At 40.9% G+C, this 20,472-nt stretch overlaps 1 protein-coding gene across 2 annotated transcripts in view; it reads right to left on the reverse strand.

The window, feature by feature from the left end:
* ENTPD1 (ectonucleoside triphosphate diphosphohydrolase 1) overlaps positions 1-20,472 on the reverse strand; it is a 94,558-nt gene that overhangs the window by 7,442 nt on the left and 66,644 nt on the right. The window contains exons 3-7 of one of the 2 annotated variants that reach the window (XM_060111655.1): positions 15,082-15,199; positions 12,476-12,626; positions 10,340-10,499; positions 9,418-9,661; positions 7,909-8,042 (exon numbers count right to left, since the gene is read on the reverse strand). In XM_060111655.1, the coding sequence (XP_059967638.1) occupies positions 7,909-8,042; positions 9,418-9,661; positions 10,340-10,499; positions 12,476-12,626; positions 15,082-15,199 (807 nt within the window). Of the gene's footprint in view, positions 1-7,908; positions 8,176-9,415; positions 9,662-10,339; positions 10,500-12,475; positions 12,627-15,081; positions 15,200-20,472 lie in introns of those variants that run through there. The other variant, XM_060111647.1, reaches the window with a different exon arrangement.

The following is a 20,472-nucleotide window of genomic DNA, read 5'->3' on the forward strand; positions in this document are numbered from 1 at the left end:
GGTTCACAGCTGATGTCTCAGCAGAAACTCTACAAGCCAGAAGGGAGTGGCACAATACATTTAAAGTGATGAAAGGGAAGAACCTACAACCAATATTACTCTACCCAGCAAGGATCTCATTCAGATTTGACAGAGAAATCAAAGCTTTAAAAACAAGCAAAAGCTAAGAGAATTCAGCACCACTAAACCAGCTCTATAATGAATGCTAAAGGAACTTCTTTAAGTGGGAAACACAAGACAAGCAAAGGACCTACAAAAAAAAACCCCAAAACAATTAAGAAAATGGTAATAGGAATATACATATCGTTAATTACCTTAAATGTGAATGGATTAAATGCTCCAACCAAAAGACACAGGCTCGCTGAATGGATACAAAAACAAGACCCATATATATGCTGTCTACAAGAGACCCACTTCAGACCTAGGGACACATACAGACTGAAAGTGAGGGGATGGACAAAGATATTGCATGCAAATGGAAATCGAAAGATGGAGTAGCAATACTCATATCAGATAAAATGGACTTTAAAATAAAGAATGTTACAAGAGACAAGGAAGGACACTACCTAATGATCAAGGGATCAATCCAAGAGGAAGATATAAAAATTATAAATATATATGCACCCAACATAGGAGCACCTCAATACATAAGGCAAATGCTAACAGCTATAAAAGAGGAAATCGACAGTAACACAATAATAGCGGGGGATTTAACACTCCACTTTCACCAATGGAGAGATCATCCAGATAGAAAATTAATAAGGAAACACAAGCTCTAAAAAACACAATAGACCAGATAGATTTAACTGATATTTATAGGACATTCCATCTGAAAACAGCAGATTACACTTTCTTCTCAAAGGCACATGGAACATTCTCTAGGATAGATCACATCTTGGGTCACAAATCAAGTCTCGGCAAATTTAAGAAAATTGAAATCATATCAAGCATCTTTTCCAACCACAATGCTATGAGACTAGGTATCAATTACAGGGAAAAAAACATAAAAAACACAAACACATGGAGGCTAAACAACAATACATTACAAAATAACCAAGAGATCACTGAAGAAATCAAAGAGGAAATCAAAAAATACCTAGAGACAAATGACAACGAAAACACAACAATCCAAAACCTACAGGATGCAGCAAAAGCAGTTCTAAGAGGAAAGTTTATAGCAATACAATCCTACCTCAAGAAACAAGAAAAATCTCAAATAAACAATCTAACCTTACACCTAAAGGAACTAGAGAAAGAACAAACCCAAAGTTAGTAGAAGGAAAGAAATCGTAAACATCAGAGCAGAAATAAATGAAATAGAAGCAAAGAAATAGCAAAGATCAATAAAACTAAAAGCTGGTTCTTGGAAAAGATAAACAAAATTGACAAACCTTTAGCCAGACTCATCAAGGAAAAAGAGGGAGAAGACTCAAATCAATAAAATTAGAAATGAAAAAGGAGAAGTTACAACGGACACCACAGAAATACAAAGCATCTTAAGAGACTACTACAAGCAACTCTATGCCAATAAAATGGACAACCTGGAAGAAATGGACAAATTCTTAGAAAGGTATAACTTTCCAAGACTGAAACAGGAAGAAACAGAAAATAAGAACAGACCAATTACAAGTAATAAATTGAAACTGTGATTAAAAATCTTCCCACAAACAAAAGTCCAGGACCAGATGGCTTCACAGGCAAATTCTATCAAACATTTAGAGAAGAGCTAACACCCATCCTACTCAAACTCTTCGAAAAAATTGCAGAGGAAGGAACACTCCCAAACTCATTCTATGAGGCCACCATCACCCTGACACAAAGAACAAAGATTCCACAAAAAAAGAAAGCTACAGACCAATACCACTCATAAATGTAGATGCAAAAATCCTCAACAAAATACTAGCAAACAGAACCCAACAACACATTTAAAGGATCATACACCATGATCAAGTGGGGTTTATCCCAGAGACGCCAAGGATTCTTCAATATATGCAAACCAATCAATGTGATACACCATATTAACAAATTGAAGACGAAAAACCATATGATCATCTCAATAGATGCAGGAAAAGCTTTTGACAAAATTCAACACCCATTTATAAAAAGTCTCAGAAAGTGGGCATAGAGGGAACCTACCTCAACATAATAAGGCCATATATGACAAACCCACAGCAAACATCATTCTCAATGGTGAAAAACTGAAAGCATTTCCTCTAAGATCAGGAACAAGACAAGGATGTCCACTCTCACCACTATTATTCAACATAGTCTTGGAAATCCTAGCCATGGCAATAGGAGAAGAAAAGGAAATAAAGGGAATACAAATTGGAAAAGAAGAAGTAAAACTGTCACTGTATGCAGATGACATGATACTATACATAGAGAATCCTAAAGATGCCAACACAAAACTACTAGAGCTAAGCAATGAATTTGGTAAATCTGCAGAATACAAAATTAATGCACAGAAATCTCTTGCATTCCTATATACTAACAAGGAAAGATCATAAAGAGAAATTCAGGAAACAATCCCATTCACCACTGCAAGAAAAAGTATAAAATACCTAGGAATAAACCTACCTAAGAAGGTAAAAGACCTGTACTCAGGGAACTATAGGACACTGATGAAAGAAATCAAAGATGACACAAACAGATGGAGAGATAGACCATGTTCTTGTATTGGAAGAATCAATATTGTGAAAATGACTATACTACCCAAAGCAATCTACAGATTCAATGCAATCCCTATCAAAGTACCAATGGCATTTTTTACAGAACTAGAACAAAAAGTCTTAAAATTTGTATGGAGACACAAAAGACCCCGAATAGCCAAAGCAATCTTGAGGGAAAAAAATGGAGCTGGAGGAATCAGACTCCCTGACTTTAGACTATACTACAAAGCTACAGTAATCACAACAATATGGTACTGGCACAAAAACAGAAATATAGATCAATGGAACAGGATAGAAAGCCCAGAAGTAAACCCACACACATACGGTCAACTCATCTCTGACAAAGGAGGCAAGAATATACAATGGAGAAAAGACAGCCTCTTCAATAAGTGATGCTGGGAAAACTGGACAGCTACATGTAAAAGAATGAAATTAGAACACTTCCTAACACCATACACAAAAATAAACTCAAAATGGATTAAAGACCTAAATGTAAGACCAGACACTATAAAACTCTTAGAGGAATACAAAGGAAGAACACTCTGACATAAATCACAGCAAGATCTTTTTTGACCCACCTCCTAGAATAATGGAAATAAAAGCAAAAAAACAATTGGGATCTAATGAAACTTAAAAACTATTGCACAGCAAAGGAAACTATCAACAAGACGAAAAGACAACCCTCAGAATGGGAGAAAATATTTGCAAATGAAGCAACTGACAAAGGATTAACCTCCAAAATATACAAGCAGCTCATGCAGCTCAATATCAAAAAGCAAACAACCCAATCAAAAAATGGGCAGAAGACCTAAATAGACATTTCTCCAAAGAAGACATACAGATGGCCAAGAGGCACATGGAAAGCTGCTCAATATCACTAGTCATTAGAGAAATGCAAATCAAAACTACAATGAGGTATCACCTCACACTGGTCAGAATGGGCATCGTCAGAAAATCTACAAACAACAAATGCTGGAGAGGGTGTGGAGAAAAGGTAACCCTCTTGCACTGTTGGTGGGAATGTAAATTGATACAGGCACTATGGAGAACAGTATGGAGGTTCCTTAAAAAACTAAAAATAGAATTACCATATGACCCAGCAATACCACTACTGGGCATATACCCAGAGAAAACCATAATTCAAAAAGACACATGCACCCCAGTGTTCACTGCAGCACTATTTACAATAGCCAGGTCATGGAAGCAACCTAAATGCTCATCGACAGACGAATGGATAAAGAAGTTGTGGTACATATATACAATGGAATATTACTCAGCCATAAAAAGGAATGAAATTGGGTCATTTGTAGAGATGTGGATGGACCTACAGACTGTCACACAGAGTGAAATAAGTCAGAAAGAGAAAAACAAATATCGTATATTAACGCATATATGTGGAATCTAGAAAAAATGGTACAGATGAACTGGTTTGCAAGGCAGAAATAGAGACACAGATGTACAGAACAAACGTATGGACACCAAGGGGGGAAAGCGGGGTTGGGGGTATGGGGGTGGTGGTGGGATGAACTGGGAGATTGGGATTGACCTATATACAACTAATACGTATAAACTAGATAACTAATAAGAACCTGCTGTATAAAAAAATAAAATAAAATTCAAAAAAAAATTTAAAAATCCATTCATCTGTCAACATCCATCAGTAGAACTTTAGGTTGTTTCCACACCTTGGCCACTGAGAATAGTGCTGTAATGGTCATTAGTGTGCTAATATCACTTCCAGATCCTGATTTCAATTCTTTTGGATAAACACCCAAAAGTAGGATCACTTGATCATATGATAAATATATTTTTAATTTTTTGAGGAACCTCCATACTGTTTTACATACTGGCTGCACCCACACTATACAAGGGTTCTTTTTTCTCCACATCTTCACCACACTTGTCTTTGGCTTTTTTTTTTTTTTTTTTTTTTTTTTGAGGTACGCGGGTCTCTCACTGTTGTGGCCTCTCCTGTTGCGGAGCACAGGCTCCGGATGCACAGGCCCAGCGGCCATGGCTCACGGGCCCAGCCTCGCCGCGGCATGTGGGATCTTCCCGGACTGGGGCATGAACCCACGTCCCCTGCATCGGCAGGCGGACTCTCAACCGCTGCGCCACCAGGGAAGCCCCTGGCTTTTTTGATAATAGCCATCCTAACAGGTATGAGGTGATACCTCACTGTGGTTTTGATTTTCATTACCCAGATTATTAGTGATGTTGAGCACCTTTAATATACCTGTTAGCCATTTGTATGTTGTCTTTGGAGAAGTGTCTATTCAACTCTCTAGCCCATTTTTTAACTGGGTTATTGTTTTTCTTGCTATTGAGTTGTTGGAGTTCCTTATGTATTTTGGAAATCAACCTCTTATCTGACACACGGTTTGCAAATATTTTCTCCCATTTTGTAGGTTGCCTTTTCACTCTGCTGATTGTTTCCTTTGCTGTGCAAAAACTTTTTAGTTTGATGTAGTCCCAGTTGTCTATTTTTGCTTTTGGTGCCTGAGCTTTTGCTGTCATATCTGTGAAGTCATTGCTAAGACCAATGTCATGAACCTTTTCACTTATGTTTTCTTGGAATTTTGTAGTTTCAGATCTTGTGTTCAAGTCTTCAATCCATTTTGAGTTGATTTTTGTGGATGGTCTAATCATATATTTCATTCTTTTGCATGTGGATATACACAGTTTTCCCAATACCATTTATTGAAGAGACTGTCCTTTCCCCATTGTGTATTCTTGGCACCCTTGTCAAAGATCAGTTGATCATATATGTGTGGATTTTTTTCTGGACTCTATTTTGTTCCATTGGTCTATATGTCTGTCTTTATGCCAGTACCATACTGTTTTAATTATATTAATTTTAATTAAGTGTAATGTAATATATTTTAAAATCAGCAAGTGTGACACCTCTAGCTTTGTTGTTCTTTCTCAAGACTGTTTTGGCTATTTAGGGTCTTTTGTAATTGCAAATGAATTTTATAATTTTTTCTTCTATTTCAGTAAAAAACACCACTGGGATTTTGATGGGGATTGCACTGAATTTGTAGATCACTTTTGGTATAATAGTATGGGCATTTTAACAATGTTAAGCCTTTCATGAACAGAGGATGTCTTTCCATTGTGTCTTCTTTAATTTCCTTCATCAGTGTTTTGTGGTTTTCAGTGTACAAGTCTTTCTCTGAGGGACTAAGTGACCAAACAGAAAAGCTACCAGGAGGAGCTCCTCCATGCTTTTCCAACTCTGTATCCCTACCTTGATTGGGGGAGGCACATTCAAAGGCAAGAAATTCCACCCCCAACCCCCAACCCCCAACCCTGCGAAGTCAGAAGCCTTTGTCAAGCTTGAAGGTGAGAACTGGGCCATGTTCTCCCAGGAGGCAAAGGTTTCAAAAAAGTTAAGAGATCAACACAAAATAATATATTGTTTTTCCTTCAGATGTACTGCAATACTTCCTAGCAATGTCTGGAATGGAAAGGGCCCTTGGCTGTTCCCAGCATTCCTGGCCACCGTCCTCCCTTCTGTGGCACCCTCCTTTCTCTTCCAGCAGCTAGATCCAAGGCAAGGGACTTGGCTCAAAAAAGTCCAGGATGGGCAGCCAGTGCCAGTTCAGCTATAGGGCATCCAGGTGAGAGTCTAGTTTGTTCTGAATTTGGGGTTGGAGCCAACAAATGACCAAGTATTACTCTGCCATCATTGTGCAGTCATGTATTTCCCTCAGGAAACTGGAGGGGCAGGGAAACTGCAGTCTGGGCCATGGTTAAGGTAAGCCAGGATCCTTGATTCTACCCACTGCTGTTTTCCAGAGACCAAGGGAATGAAGAGCTCCATATAGTTCACAAATGGCAAAGCCAGAATTTAAGCCAGATATGATTACTACAGGGCCTGTGCTCTCTCCAGGAAGTTCTTTCTGTGACATTGGGTTGGGCCAGGAGACCTTGGGAGAAACTCTTCTGCTGGGGTTTGAGAGGGGAGTAGAATCTCCTTCCTTACATGTGGATCTATTTTTCTGAAAAAGGGAGAAAGAGTGTGAAGGTAGACAAAAGCTCACTGTTTCTTTGAATGATATCTTAAAGTGATTAAGTGAGATAACAGATCTGTTAGTCAATAATTGGAACTCAATTGATGGTAGCTAACTTAGCAGTATACTAATAAACAATGATTACTATCATTCTTGGTCTCCAAGACCGAAATATGACATTTGAATAATGACTAGATCAAGGGGCACCTCTTCTATTTCTGCTCAAATATTTTATCTTATTCTGGAAAATCAGGAAAAGAAGGGATTTGGAGTCAGGATTCAAATGGTCCCCCAACGCTTCAAAATGTAATGAAAATGATGCTATTTTCTTGTTTCCTTGGGACTCCCTGAGTTTCTACTTCCTAAGTGTCTTTACAGAGGAAAATCCTTATCCAAGACATCTAACTGCTGCTTCTCCTTCTTCTGACATCTGAGAAGCCACCTGTAGCAGATCCTAATGGGTGCCTACCCAACAGCCAGCTCCCATCTCCTGGATTACAGATTCCTGATTATACCTAGGAGAGGAAAGCAGTTTGCTCAGGAAGACTCCCCAGTTTCAGGGGATGAACAATGATCAGTCTAAACCATCATGGTAACCCATTCCCCTTTATCACAGATTGGTTCAGAGGTGTGCATTTTTTCTTTTTTTTTTGTGGTATGCGGGCCTCTCACTGTTGTGGCCTCTCCCATTGCAGAGTACAGGCTCCAGATACACAGGCTCAGTGGCCATGGCTCACGGGCCCAGCTGCTCTGCGGCATGTGGGATCCTCCCGGACCGGGGCACGAACCCGTGTCCCCTGCATCAGCAGGCAGACTCTCAACCACTGCGCCACCAGGGAAGCCCCAGAGGTGTGCATTTTACCAAATTCTGGCCAATGGCATCTGAAAAGATGTTTGTTGGCAATTCTGCAAAGTTGGAGAGAGATGTATGTGAGATAAACTTCCTTCTTTCCTATGCTGGCTTTGCATGTGAAGACATAATACTTAGTTAGAGCAATAGCTGCCATCGTAGCACCACAATAAGGCCAAGAAAATAACTGAAAAGCTGAACCCACGGCCTGACATAATTAAGCTAAAGAACTAACCCTGAATTATCTACCTCAAGGCTTATTACCATGTGAGAGAAAAATAAATCCTACTCTTTAAACTCTTTGTAGGCACATGTTCTGTAATTTGCAACCAAAAACCATTGTAACAAATACATCATCATGTCACAAACTTACCCCGAAATTCCCTTGGAGGGGTGGCAAGAAAATCCCATTGAAGGAACAGCTGGAGTAAGGGCAGTAACTGGTGTTAAAGAGTTGAAGGATGCTTCGCCGGCATTGTCGATAGTTTCCAGTGCCACGGATTTCAACTTCAGGGAATGGAAAAAATGGAAAAGTCTCCTCAAATCTCCTTGTGCAGGGAGCCTCATAAATGTCACTCATGTTCATTTTCCTCCGGTATCCAGAGTGAAAGCATGGGTCACGGATGGTTCCATTTGTACCCTGAATAGAAAAATCACTTGAAGGCATCATGTGCAAATGCTTTGAGTACAAAAGCACCAATCTGACTTCAATAATGTGTAGCAATTGAAAAACAGCCAGGCACTCAGCCCTGGCATCAATATGCCCCTGCTCTGCCTTTTTTACCCTTGGGTAACAGTCATATTTGTATAACAGGCACCAGAAGTGGTATCAGATGTAAATGAACTTTCGCTATTCACAGAAAGCTAATATAGTTGAAGCTGGGCCCAGAAATTCCATTAGTTTAGAATGGCCCCTAGCGCTTGGTACTAATCGCGTAGGTCAGAAGCAGATCCATAAGGAAAACTCTCAAGGCTCTCAAAATTCCGAGCCTAGGGTAGTTCTCTGGGGGTCTGCCTATATCCCTGGCCCTACCTCCAAGCCAAAAAGCAAAAGCTTCAAGAGCTGGAAGTGCCTCCGATCATTTAAGGCAGGAGTATCAAAATGATTTTCAACCCACAACCCAGTATGTTCAAGAGAAGTAAAGGGGCAGCTGTGGATGAGAGGCTTAGTGGAAACTTAGGGCTCATTAGGCATCTCTCAGCAGCCCCTCCTCTCATGGCAGTCATCTTATTGATAGTGTTTCTGAGAACCAGAGAGCGAGCTTTGGAGGAAAGCAGAGAACTGGTTGTCCTTTCAGTAGAGACAGGGAACAGCTGGATTTGACATCCTTGCTCTGTGTTTGTCAGGATGTGCTGGTACTTGCATGATTTTGAGTATGTTTAACTTTTCTCGCCTTCAAAATGCAAAAAGTGTCTGGGGACAAGATTTGAAGTGTTGATCCATAAACTCTGCATTTTCCCTGAAGTTTTTTTCTCCTCCTCTCCAGGTTGTTTCTAATAGCCTTGTTTTCTGCAGTTCGTAGGAAATGGAGATTGAAAAGTGGGAATGAGCTTAAAAACTGTGTGTGCGCGCACACGCACACACATACACACACTACTGTAGCATGTACTTTTCATTGTCAGCCCCACAGGGGTGAGAAATTATTTCCAAAGAAAGGATTTGAGTCATGTCCTTGGAGACAGTGCAGTAAACAAACATAGGAGGTGGTGTCTGGATGGGACAATTCACAGGGCTTGAACAGATGTAGTTAGATATCCTGCCTGAAAAGGTTTGGAAAGTACAGTAACCAACTTCAGACCAGTTACTGAAATAGAAAGAGAAAAGAAGGACACGGGGGCTGGTGGCCCAGTTGTGGGGAGGGTGGTCTGGATTCAGTTACACTTGCCTGAAGGTCCTTGGACAGTTTCTGCAAGAGGGCTTGATCCTTCCCATAGCACAAGAAGCTGTGTGTGTATACACCATAGTTCTTGCCATAGAGGCGAAAGTGCAGAGTGTTGTTAGGAGACTCAGTCGTTTCGTTTCGAGGCACAAAAGTGATTTGTGTAGAGGCTCCCCCAAGGTCTAAAGCTCCATAGGTTTCCTGAGTATTGCCTTCACTTGGTTTCAGGTTAAACCAACCCAATTTCTGAAAGACAGTACAGTCACCAGTGGTAGAAGGATCTGAACATCCCCCTTTTCATGCTATTTCTTGGACTCAGGGACTTCCTAAGGCAAAGAAGCAGGAGGATAAGGGTGAAACAAAGCTCACCAGAGGTTCCTGAGTCTGCATCAGATCAACAGCAAGAAAACAGGGGCTTCAAAGACATAGCTCAGACTGCAGCAACATAGGAGCAGTTTACAAACACGAGATCTGGGGCCAGAAAGACTCAAGTTCAAATCCCTACTCATTGGCTTATTAGCCATGTGACCTTGGGCAGAATAATTGTCTCCTCTAGGCCTCGATTTGAGGCTCTAAAATGAGAGAACAACTCATATGGTTATTCTGAAGATTAAGTCAAGCAGTACATGAAAAGTGCTTTGCATAGCACAAGACACATGGCACTAGGCAAATATTAGCTATCTTTATTTTTAATGATAGATTAAAAAAATTTTTTTCTGTATCTCTGTATATGGCTTCCTTATTCTCCAATAGTAAGAGTTCTTGTGAGAGAATTATACCTCTGTTGACCCCTGCAAATGTGAGGGTAAATTAATTTGTTCATTTATCCATCATTCATTCTGTCTAGTGATCCAAGTACTGCCTGAGATATCAATGGCATTGACCCACAGGGAGCCACCTCCATGGATGCTGTGAGACAATCACCTGAGTGAATCTGCCCAGCAGATAGTTGATAGTAATCCAGCCATAGGCACCTTCCTCTTGGCCAGTGATGATTCTGGCACCCTGGAAGTCAAAGGGGTAGCTGCTGATGCTCTTTGCCACCGCAGCCAGGATCTTGTCTGCCAACCGTTCATTTTCCATCCTGCACAAAGAGCTGAGGTTACTGGTTTTGTCTGAATAACTATGACTACCCATTGCAGCCAGAACTTCCAGCCAGTTGCCCTAGGAAGTGAAGCATAAACTCATTGCAATAAATAGAAGGATGGAGATCCCCACACATGGCTGTCTGAGAAGCCCTCCTTTGGGGAGAAGCATAACTACTCTTTTGGCCCCTCTTCTCCAAATCCAGATCCCTTCAATCCCTACATAGGTTGGTCCTCTTAAAATACCATTTTCGTTGTTGTTCCCTGGCTCCAAGAAATTATCAGAGTAATTTTAATTGCTGTGGTGGTGGTAGCTGGATATTGTTTGATCACCAAGCCTAGAGCTGATGTGTGCTACATTAGCCATTGCCGGTGGCTTCAAGCTGCTTACGTAGCCTCAAGGCTCTGCTTGAAGTTTTTAATTAGGGCTCTAGTAGACACCAAGTGGAAAACGTCCTGGGACAGATACCCAACCTCAGCTGGTGCCAGAGTGGGGTAAAAAAATCTTTCTCATATTTTGCCTTGGTTTTTGGGTCTGAGACCTTGAGATCTAAAGAAGAAATCTTCCAGGGTTGTCACAATGAAGATGGAATACAATTGCTTCCGAGATCTAGGCAATATAATACTGAGAGTCTCTGGGTCAGAAAATGCTGCCTTCCAACTGGCATTAGACCCCAGTAAGCTCTCATTTGAATGGCTTCCTTACCCTATCAACTGGCCTCCTTATCCCTAGTTTTCCTCTCCTCCAATCCACCTCTCTATCATGTTGTGTAACATCCTTTAACGGCTTCCCATTGTTTCCCAGACAAACTCCAAACTCCCTAGCATGGCCCACAAGGCACTTTGTGATCCGAGTCTTGCCTTCTCAGAATCCCACTCAGAATCCTGGCTCTACCACTTGCCAGGTGTGTGACCTTTGGTGACTTACTTAACATCTGTACACCACAGCTTCCTTCATCTGGTTAATAGTAGTTAATAATACCTGTTACTTCATAGAGTTACAGTGATTTAAATTAAAGCACAGTGCTAAGAACATAGTAAGGGCCCAACAAATACAAGCTGCTACCATTACCATTGTCATTATTAGTATTAACTCTATGTACCCTACGTTCTATCTATGCAGAACTATCTATACTCCTCTGAACATGCCCTGGTCTCTCACATATCACTCCTTTGCACATCTGTTAGAACACAAGATCCAGGAAAGCAGGGACTTATGTCTGACACGTAACAGGTGCCAAATAAACATAGGTTATGGAACGCATGATGTCTGCTCTGCCTGTAATGCCCTTCCCCCTCCCCCCACAAGTCCTTCATGATTTGGCTCATGTATCCCCTCCTCTGGTGAGTCTTCTTGACCTCCTCCCATTCTTGGCAGGGACAAGTATGCTCCCATAGCAGCTCTGAGCACTCTTCTATCAAAGAATTGGTCGCCTTGTATCAAAACTCTGATCTTGGAAGATGAGTCACCTACTTCCATGTCCTGGGACAGAGCAGGCAGTCAATACAAACTGAATGAATGAATGAACAAACAAATGAACAAATAATGCCCACAGATGCTAAGTGGTGACCAGTAAAGATGTGCTAATTGTGATGATTTGTGTCTCCAGATGTCTGCGAATCTCCTCTGGCCTTCCTCCTCCCAGATGTGGAACTGCTAAATCTGTAGCCCCAAATCCCAGAGTATAAAGGCTCAATCTTCCTCTTTTTGTGCCATCACTCCCTTGAATTCCCTGTGGGGAGATGAGCAAGAGGCCTTTTTTTTTTTTTTTTACATACTTAAACTCCCATCATTATGCAAGCTAAGAGTTTGGGAATTTTACCCACTTACTGAGATTTTCTTTCTTAGGTGTGGACATTTAGCATGTCTAGAATTGGGGTGTTAGAGAAGTGTGGCATTCGCCCATAACTCAGAGGCTCTAGCAACTGCCAAACCTATCTCCCTGCAGCTCTCAGTCCGTACAGGCTGCTATACCTGAGCAACCGCATGCCTGCCGTGGCTCCCAAGTAAACAGGTGTCTCTGTGTGCTGGGATGTTGGAATCACTTTCCTGGCTCTTTCCATGCATTCAGTCAGATAAATGTCTATTTCACTTAATTTTTGAGCAAATTCTGAGATTCCAGGACCTAGAGAAAAATGTAGAAGCAGATGAAAATTGTTTTTAAAAGTAAAGGACATATCTTCACATTATTAGAGAAAATACTGATGTTTTCTGAGAAAATGCAAGGAGACAATTTCTTTTTATGATATCTGTTAAGTTTTTGTACTTAGAGGGTAACTCACTGAATCTAGCCTCGGTAGGATTTATTTTCAGGTCTCAAGCCCGGTCTGTCTGCTGTTCGGTAATCTTGCCACTGGATGGCGCAATTTTCACATTCAATTGCATGCATAACCTTCCTAAAACCAGGCTCTCTCAGAGTTAAATGGGGATCTTATAGATAACTACTCTATATAGCTGTTTTATTACGTTTCTTCCACTAAGTTGTAATTAACAACACTAATTCCTGGAAGATGGGAAAGGCAAAAGATAACAGTTAGAACAAAAATTAAAATATGTACCAGGCACATGGGCTTTTACTGAAAAGACAGGAACAGCTACTAACTAACCCTAAAATTTCTGAAGTAATGTTTCTTCCTTTGTTAGAAGAAACAGGCATAGAACCCATGTCTCCTCAGCAGTTTTTCCACTCTGATACCCTGTCTGCCTAGTAAAACTGTCCAGTTTTAGAGCCATTTTAACTGCTGCTGTGGAGAGGATTAGAGAGCCAAGATGCTTTACTCTTTTTGAAGTTATTTAACAGTTAACAATTTTGGCTCACTTTAAGCTAAACATCTACATTTTCAGTGCTTTATAGTGAGGATTTGCTCTAACAATAAGTAACCAGATATCTGATCCATATCATTCACCAAATTTTAAATAGCCTGTTTACTTAACTGTAATGAGAAAATCAGCTCCAAGTTTTCAGCTAAGTGTTTTGACTCAAAAAGCCTGGCCTTCAATAACTGGTAGCTTTCAACTCACCTTTCTATTTAAATATTTGATTAGAGAACTCCATCTTTTGAGAAGGGAAAATTACTGCATTTATTAGGCCAAACACGCATGGGGATATGTGTCTCAGGAGACAGCTGCTAGGTTAACACCACAACAACACGTGGAAGAAGAAATGGAAGGCAGTGAATTATTAAATAGAAGTCAATAAAATGAGGGATTTGGATTTTAAGAAATGCTTGAAATACTACCTCAGAACTGATGGGGCCAGATTCTGAGGACATCAGGCTACTGGGTAGAACGACTTGCTCTCTTGGAAACGTATCCTATCTACAGCTTTCTTGATAAACTATGAAAATTAGTGGACCCCACAGGCCACCAAACTAAAAGTCAATTATCTTCTGGGGCCTAGGTTACCTGTCTGACCAAAACTAAACAGTGAGTCCCTGGCTCAAAAGGCCAAGAGAGATGAAGGTCAGAAAGGTGAGGGCGCGGGCGGGAGTGTTGGGCGGGAGGGAGAGGGAAGAGCTGCTGTCCGCAACTCTAACTTGTCTTGTGACCTTAAAAGGAAACTAACTAGGAAAAGACTCAATATGCAATGCGGTGACTCAGAGTAGCAGGAAGCCTGCAGTGCAACTTGGAGGTCCAGATTCTTGTCCTGGTTCTGTTCCTCCTTGCCAGTCACTAGTCTTTCAGGTTTTTGCTTCCTTTTCTATAAAACAAGACTTCAGTGATCCACAAGGTCCTTTTCGCAGCCCTAAGGGTCTATGATTTGCCTGTCTATACAGAAGCTAAAGGCTTTTGAAAATTCCTTCCAAGCCATAGATTAGAGGACAAAGATTAAGAGCAGCAATCCTCTGGATCCACCAGCCTCAACATCACCTGGGCGCTTGTTAGAAGTGCAAATTCTCAGACATCATTCCAGACCTACTGAACCAGAAACTCGGGGGCGAGAGCGAGCACCTGTGCTTTAACACACCCTCCAGGTGGTTCGACGCAGGTTCAAAATTGAGAACCACTGGCTAACACATGGGTTTAAAGTTGGGCAGATCTTTGCACAGCAAAGGAAACCACTGACAAAACGAAAAGACAACCTACTGAATAGGAGAAAATATTTGCTAATCATATGACCAATTAGGGCTTAGTTAAATTTGGGCAGATTTCAGTTCGAGCCCCAGTTCCATCACTTACTAGCTCAAGTAACCTTAAACAAGTGCCATAACTTCTTTCAACCTCAGTGCCCTCATTTTTTAAAAATGGGAATAATAATACATTCCTTAAAGGGAGATTGTGAGGATGAAATAACACATTTTCAGTACTAAGTGCATGGCACATAGAATTGTTCTGTTGATGGGAGTTACTATTCCCCAATTATTTGAAAGTTTATCTTTCAAGGGCTTCATCATTAAGGACTGATTTCAGTACCGTTTTCATAATGATAATAAAATAACAATTATTTATAAAATAGCAACAATAGCAGCTCCGCTGCGTTCTCACTCGACTTCCCTTTTTCTTGCATGGTTGTTTCACTTCCCACATGCCTCTCATGCTCTCATGCCCACTGTCTCCTGGTCCCTTTTTCTTCATCTTACCTTTTACCTTGCACTCTTCTAGCTGAGTCACCACCCCTGTGTCATTCTCCTTTTCTGCTGGCCACTTATAGATGTACAAATTCGTGTGAGAAGAGCCCGCATCCAGCACAATCCCAAACTGAGGGCAAAACAAACCAAGAACTTATCAGCATTACATCATTCTTCTCCATATTCAGCTTGCAACAGAAAGGAGACAAAGACATGGGTTTTCAAAAACACAGATGAGAAAGTATTTTAATTCATAGTGGGGGTAGGTTGGGGTGGAGTGAGTCCCTGGAGTCGTGCTGATCATAAGATCTACCAGGACACCAATCCCTCTAGAACTATGGCTCTCAGTGCTGGTTGCACATTAGAAATATCCAGGCCTCAGCCAAGGTAGAGCCCAAGCACCCATATTATTAGAAGTTTCTCAGGTGATTCTAAATTGCAGCCAAGATTCAGAACCATATACTGAAGTAGCCGAGACAATATAGAGGGAGTAGAAAGCCATCAATCTAGCAGTTCCCAAACGTGTATGCACATTGGAATCATATTAGAATCATCTGAAGAGCTTCAAAGGCTACTGATGCCGATGTCTGACCCCCAGATTTGTGATTTAACTGGCCTGGTATGTGGCCTGTACTCTGGAAAAGAGACATGGAAAATACTAAGTGTGCTTGTTTATAATTACAAATATAACTATAAATTGTATTCAATAAATTTTAAAAGATTTGTACTTTAACGTCATGCTTTTGGCTCTTAAGCATAGAAGGCAATGAAAGGAAGAATAAAGTAAGAAAGAAGGTGGAGGAGGAAAGGTAAAAAGACAATATGAGAAAGAACTAGGTGGTCAGAAGAGAAAGGAGAAGAACAAAGTCACCACACCACATTTCATGAGGGCATGACATGCACCAGCCAAGTGTTGTGAGGAGTATTTTATAAGAATTATCTGACTTAACTGCTAGACCAGTACTATAAGGTCCATACTGTTTTCATCCCCGCTATACAGATGAGAAACTAAAGTACAAAGAGGTTAAGTAATTTCGTCACGATACAAAGTGATTAGGTGACAGGGCCTGGTTTTCTATCAGAGGCAGCCCTTTCAGTGGGGCACCAATTTGAAAACTATTGTTCGGACCTTGCTCCTTTGTTCCTCTGTAAAAGGAGCACAAGGTCTTGGGTCTGACTCTGATCCAAATCCAGGCTCCGTCACCTAATCACCTTGCCCGAAGCAAGCATGCGGGCCCTTTTCTTTACGGGGGCATAATGCTGATTACCACAAGGAAGCCCCGCTGTGCAGAAGGAGGCAGAGAATACTGCAGATGTTATGGAAGGTCAAGGATGCTCACACAGCAGCACAGTGATACTCCCTGGGGTGAAATGGAAGAAAACGTGACACCTCAACAAGCTCTACGTTTAGTTATCCGCAGTGGTCCAGGGAGTTGAATTCCAATTCTAGTCTTCTTTTCTCCCTGGAGTTTTTAGGTTCTTCCCAGGTGATAAGACAATATGAGGGGATGGATGTACAACACCTGCTGACTTAAGCATTATCAAGTGGCAGATGGCACTGTGAGGGCCACAGCTCAGATGAGCAACAAGGAAGGAAGCTGCACAGACTCCTCAGCAACTAGGCTTGCAGTGAGATCAAACCAAGAACCAGCTTAGGAGGTGACCTCTGTGAGCAGACAGGGGTCTAAACTGAGGTCTGGGGCCTTTGAACCCGTGGGAAACCTCTCAGGGTGGAGCAAAAGCCTCAGGGGTTACATGGCAGAAAACTGCTGTTCCCTAGCAGGGTCCCTGAATTCTTCCTGTCAGAAGATGTTCTAACCACAGAAGTATATGATAAAAGATAGCAAGGCAGCAGCAGCAAGCAGCCTTTATCTGGAATCAGGGTGTTCTATTCCGTCTACTATGTTGACATGAAAGATCCTCTTCCAGTAGAGCACAGGAACCAGCCTTGCTCCTATCAGCCTGTTTCTCTAAGGCCTTACGCAGTGAGGTGGTTGAGAAAGGAAAACTTTTACTATATTTCATTTGGCAAGTGCTTGAGAAGGGTGGGTAGCGCATTAACACGGGAATTGAGGGCACTTCCTGCTGTATATAGCAGCCTGGAATGCTAACCTGTTGAACTGGAACAAATGTTTTTTGTCTTCCAAATGGATTGCAGAATAAAAATTTGGCATCGCTTGCTGCCTTTAGGGAAAGATAAAGCTTGATGGTCTGAAAATTCTCTGTTTGAACATTCAGGGAGTTTGCCTTTCATTGTCACAAAACTACAAGCATATTCACTTGTTTTTCATAGCTGGCCCATTTTAGAGCTAGAAGTTCATTTCATCCAATCCTCTTATTTTATAGTAGAAAACTGGTTCCAGAGCAGTTTGACTTGCTGAATGGGTAGTAAAGATAGTTATACCTCACCTGATCCATCTAGAGCCCCAGGAGCCACCAGCTTTTGCTCTCTTTCCCCACATAAGCATTTTCCAAAGCATGTTCCAGAGAGCACTAAGCCTACAAGGACCTGAGTGAAGAAAGTTTCCCAGAAATCTGGGGAATGCTGCATGCTCTCTCCCCATCCTGGGCTCACGAACCCACTAGGTAATGACTGCTTCAGAGAAGTCTGACAGTGGAGAAACCCGCTTAACCTAGTTTAAACCAGCATCCCCAAGACTCAGCAACAACAGAATTCTGTTTTAAATTAAAATTCCATCCTATAGAAATGTTTTGTGAAATGCTGTGCCTTGTCATGCTATTACTCGTACCCAATGTTTCTCTGTAGCTCATATTTAAAACATTTCTAAAAGCCCCTATAAGTATGTCCTTCACATCAAAGAAAAATCAAAGATTTGAGTAGTGAGGAAGAGATCTGACATCTCCTTAATATTATTATTTCAATATGACTTTCTCTTTTAAGAGTACTATAATTTTATTAAGTAACATCTAGAAAATGAAAGGAAAACGAAAAAAAAAGACATTTAAGATTTCACCAACTAGCCCCAATGTTCATTTACAGCACTATTCACAATAGTCATGTCATGGAAGCAACCTAAATGTCCATCGACAAAAGAATGGATAAGGAAGATGTGGTACATATATACAATGGAATATTACTCAGCCATAAAAAGGAATGAAATTGGGTCATTTGTAGAGACGTGGATGAACCTGTCATACAGATTGAAGTAAGTCAGAAAGAGAAAAACCAATGTCATATATTAACACATATACATGGAATTTTAAAAATTGGTACAGATGAACCAATTTGCAAGGCAGAAATAGAGACACAGATGTAGAGAACAAACGTATGGACACCAAAAGGGAAAGGGGGGGATGAATTGGGAGACTGGGATTGACATATATACACTAATATGTATAAAACAGATAACTAATGAGAACCTGCTGTATAGCACAAGGAACTCCACTGTACAGTAGAAACTAACATAACATTGTAAAACAACTATACCCCGATAAAAAAAAATAAAATTAAGAAAAAAAAGATTTCACCAACTAGACATCACTGTTCTTTTTATTTATTTCCTTCTGGTCTTTTTTAATGTATGGCAATTTTTATATAGTTGCAATCATACTGTGTATAAACTTCATCTTAAGCTAGTTTTTTATCATACATATGATTTTATCAACCATAACTGATCTTCGTGAGCTATGCTGAGTGAACAGAATCAGTGGTCTAGAAAGAGGGTCAACAGAAATGACCTTGCTTGGTTCATGAGACACCAGTGTGCCTTGGTGAAGATCTGGAGATGTGGGTAGCAACAGAGTCCGAGCTCACGGAGACTGGAGGCCATGTGGAAGTGGGGCAGATCCTGTCTTTGGATGGAAATAATTCTACCTGTGCAAATGTCACAGGTCCAGGCTTCTGAGTAAGTCCCCTTCAATGTGAAAAGAAAGAGAAAATTGGAACAGTAGATGATGTACTTCTACTCCTGACTCAGCAGAAGTGGGATGTTCAACCCTCTCCTCATTCAGAAAACACCCACCCTCACACTAGCGTACTCTCAGTTCCCCACTGGCCACGAGGTTACTGTTCCAGAGACTTTGCCCAGAAAGCCCTTCACCTGAGATCCCAGCCTTCCCTGACCTTCTCAGATCTGAGTCTACCCTCCTAATCCATGTCTCAGACAACCTGTATTTTCCCTCTAAAGACAGCACTTGCCACAATGTGTAATTACATATTTATGTGGCTATCTGATTAACGTCTGTCTTCCCTATTAGATCCTAAGCTATATTAGGGCAGGTCTGTGTTGCATACTATGGTATATCCAGCATCCACAATGGTAGATCCTATTATATGTTAGGTACAAAGAAGGAATTCAACAGACAACTGTAGCTCAAAACACATGAATGAATAAGGGGAGCTAGAACTATATAGTCCCTAAACTCCTTCCAGTCCTAAAAGATGTTAATATACACAGTCTAATATAAAGGAGTGCCATGGAGCTGAATTCCACCCCATCCCCACAACAAAAACCCCAGAAGCCAAGTAACATGGGCAACGGTGTGAATTAACTTCTTTTGGTCTCTTCAGACATACTGGTCCTTTAGAATCTTTCTTATAAGTCCCTGTAGCTTTTTTATTATTTTTTTAATCAAATTTATACACATCAGTGTATACACGTCAATCTCAATCGCCCAATTCATCACACCACCATCCCCACCCCCCTGTGGCGGCTCTCCCACCTTGGTGTCCATGCGTTTGTTCTCTACTTCTGTGTCTCAACTTCTGCCCTGCAAACCAGTTCATCTGTACCACTTTTCTAGGATCCACATACATGCGTTAATATACGATAATTGTTTTGCTCTTTCTGACTTACTTCACTCTCTATGACAATCTCTAGATCCATCCACGTCTCAACAAATGACCCAATTTCGTGTCTTTTTATGGCTGAGTAGTATTCCATTGTATATGTGTACCACATCTTCTTTATCTATTCATCTGTCAATGGGCATTTAGGTTGCTTCCATGACCTGGCTATTGTAAATAGTGCTGCAATGAACATTGGGGTGCATATGTCTTTTTGAATTATGGTTTTCTCTGGGTATATGGCCAGTAGTGGGATTGCTGGATCATATGGTAATTCTATTTTTAGTTTTTTAAGGAACCTCCATACTGTTCTCCATAGTGGCTGTATCAATTTACATTCCCACCAACAGTGAAAGAGGGTTACCTTTTCTCCACACCCTCTCCAGCATTTGTTGTTTGTAAATTTTCTGATGAAAATCAGAAATTCTAACTGGTATGAGGTGATAACTCATTGTAGTTTTGATTTGCATTTCTCTAGTAATTAGTGATGTTGAGTACCTTTTCATGTGCTTCTTGGCCATCTGTATGTCTTCTTTGGAGAAATGTCTATTTAGGTCTTCTGCCCATTTTTGGATTGGGTTGTTTGTTTCTTTAAT

Source organism: Mesoplodon densirostris, chromosome 1 (genome assembly GCF_025265405.1).
Source record: "Mesoplodon densirostris isolate mMesDen1 chromosome 1, mMesDen1 primary haplotype, whole genome shotgun sequence".
Lineage (NCBI taxonomy): Eukaryota > Metazoa > Chordata > Mammalia > Artiodactyla > Ziphiidae > Mesoplodon > Mesoplodon densirostris.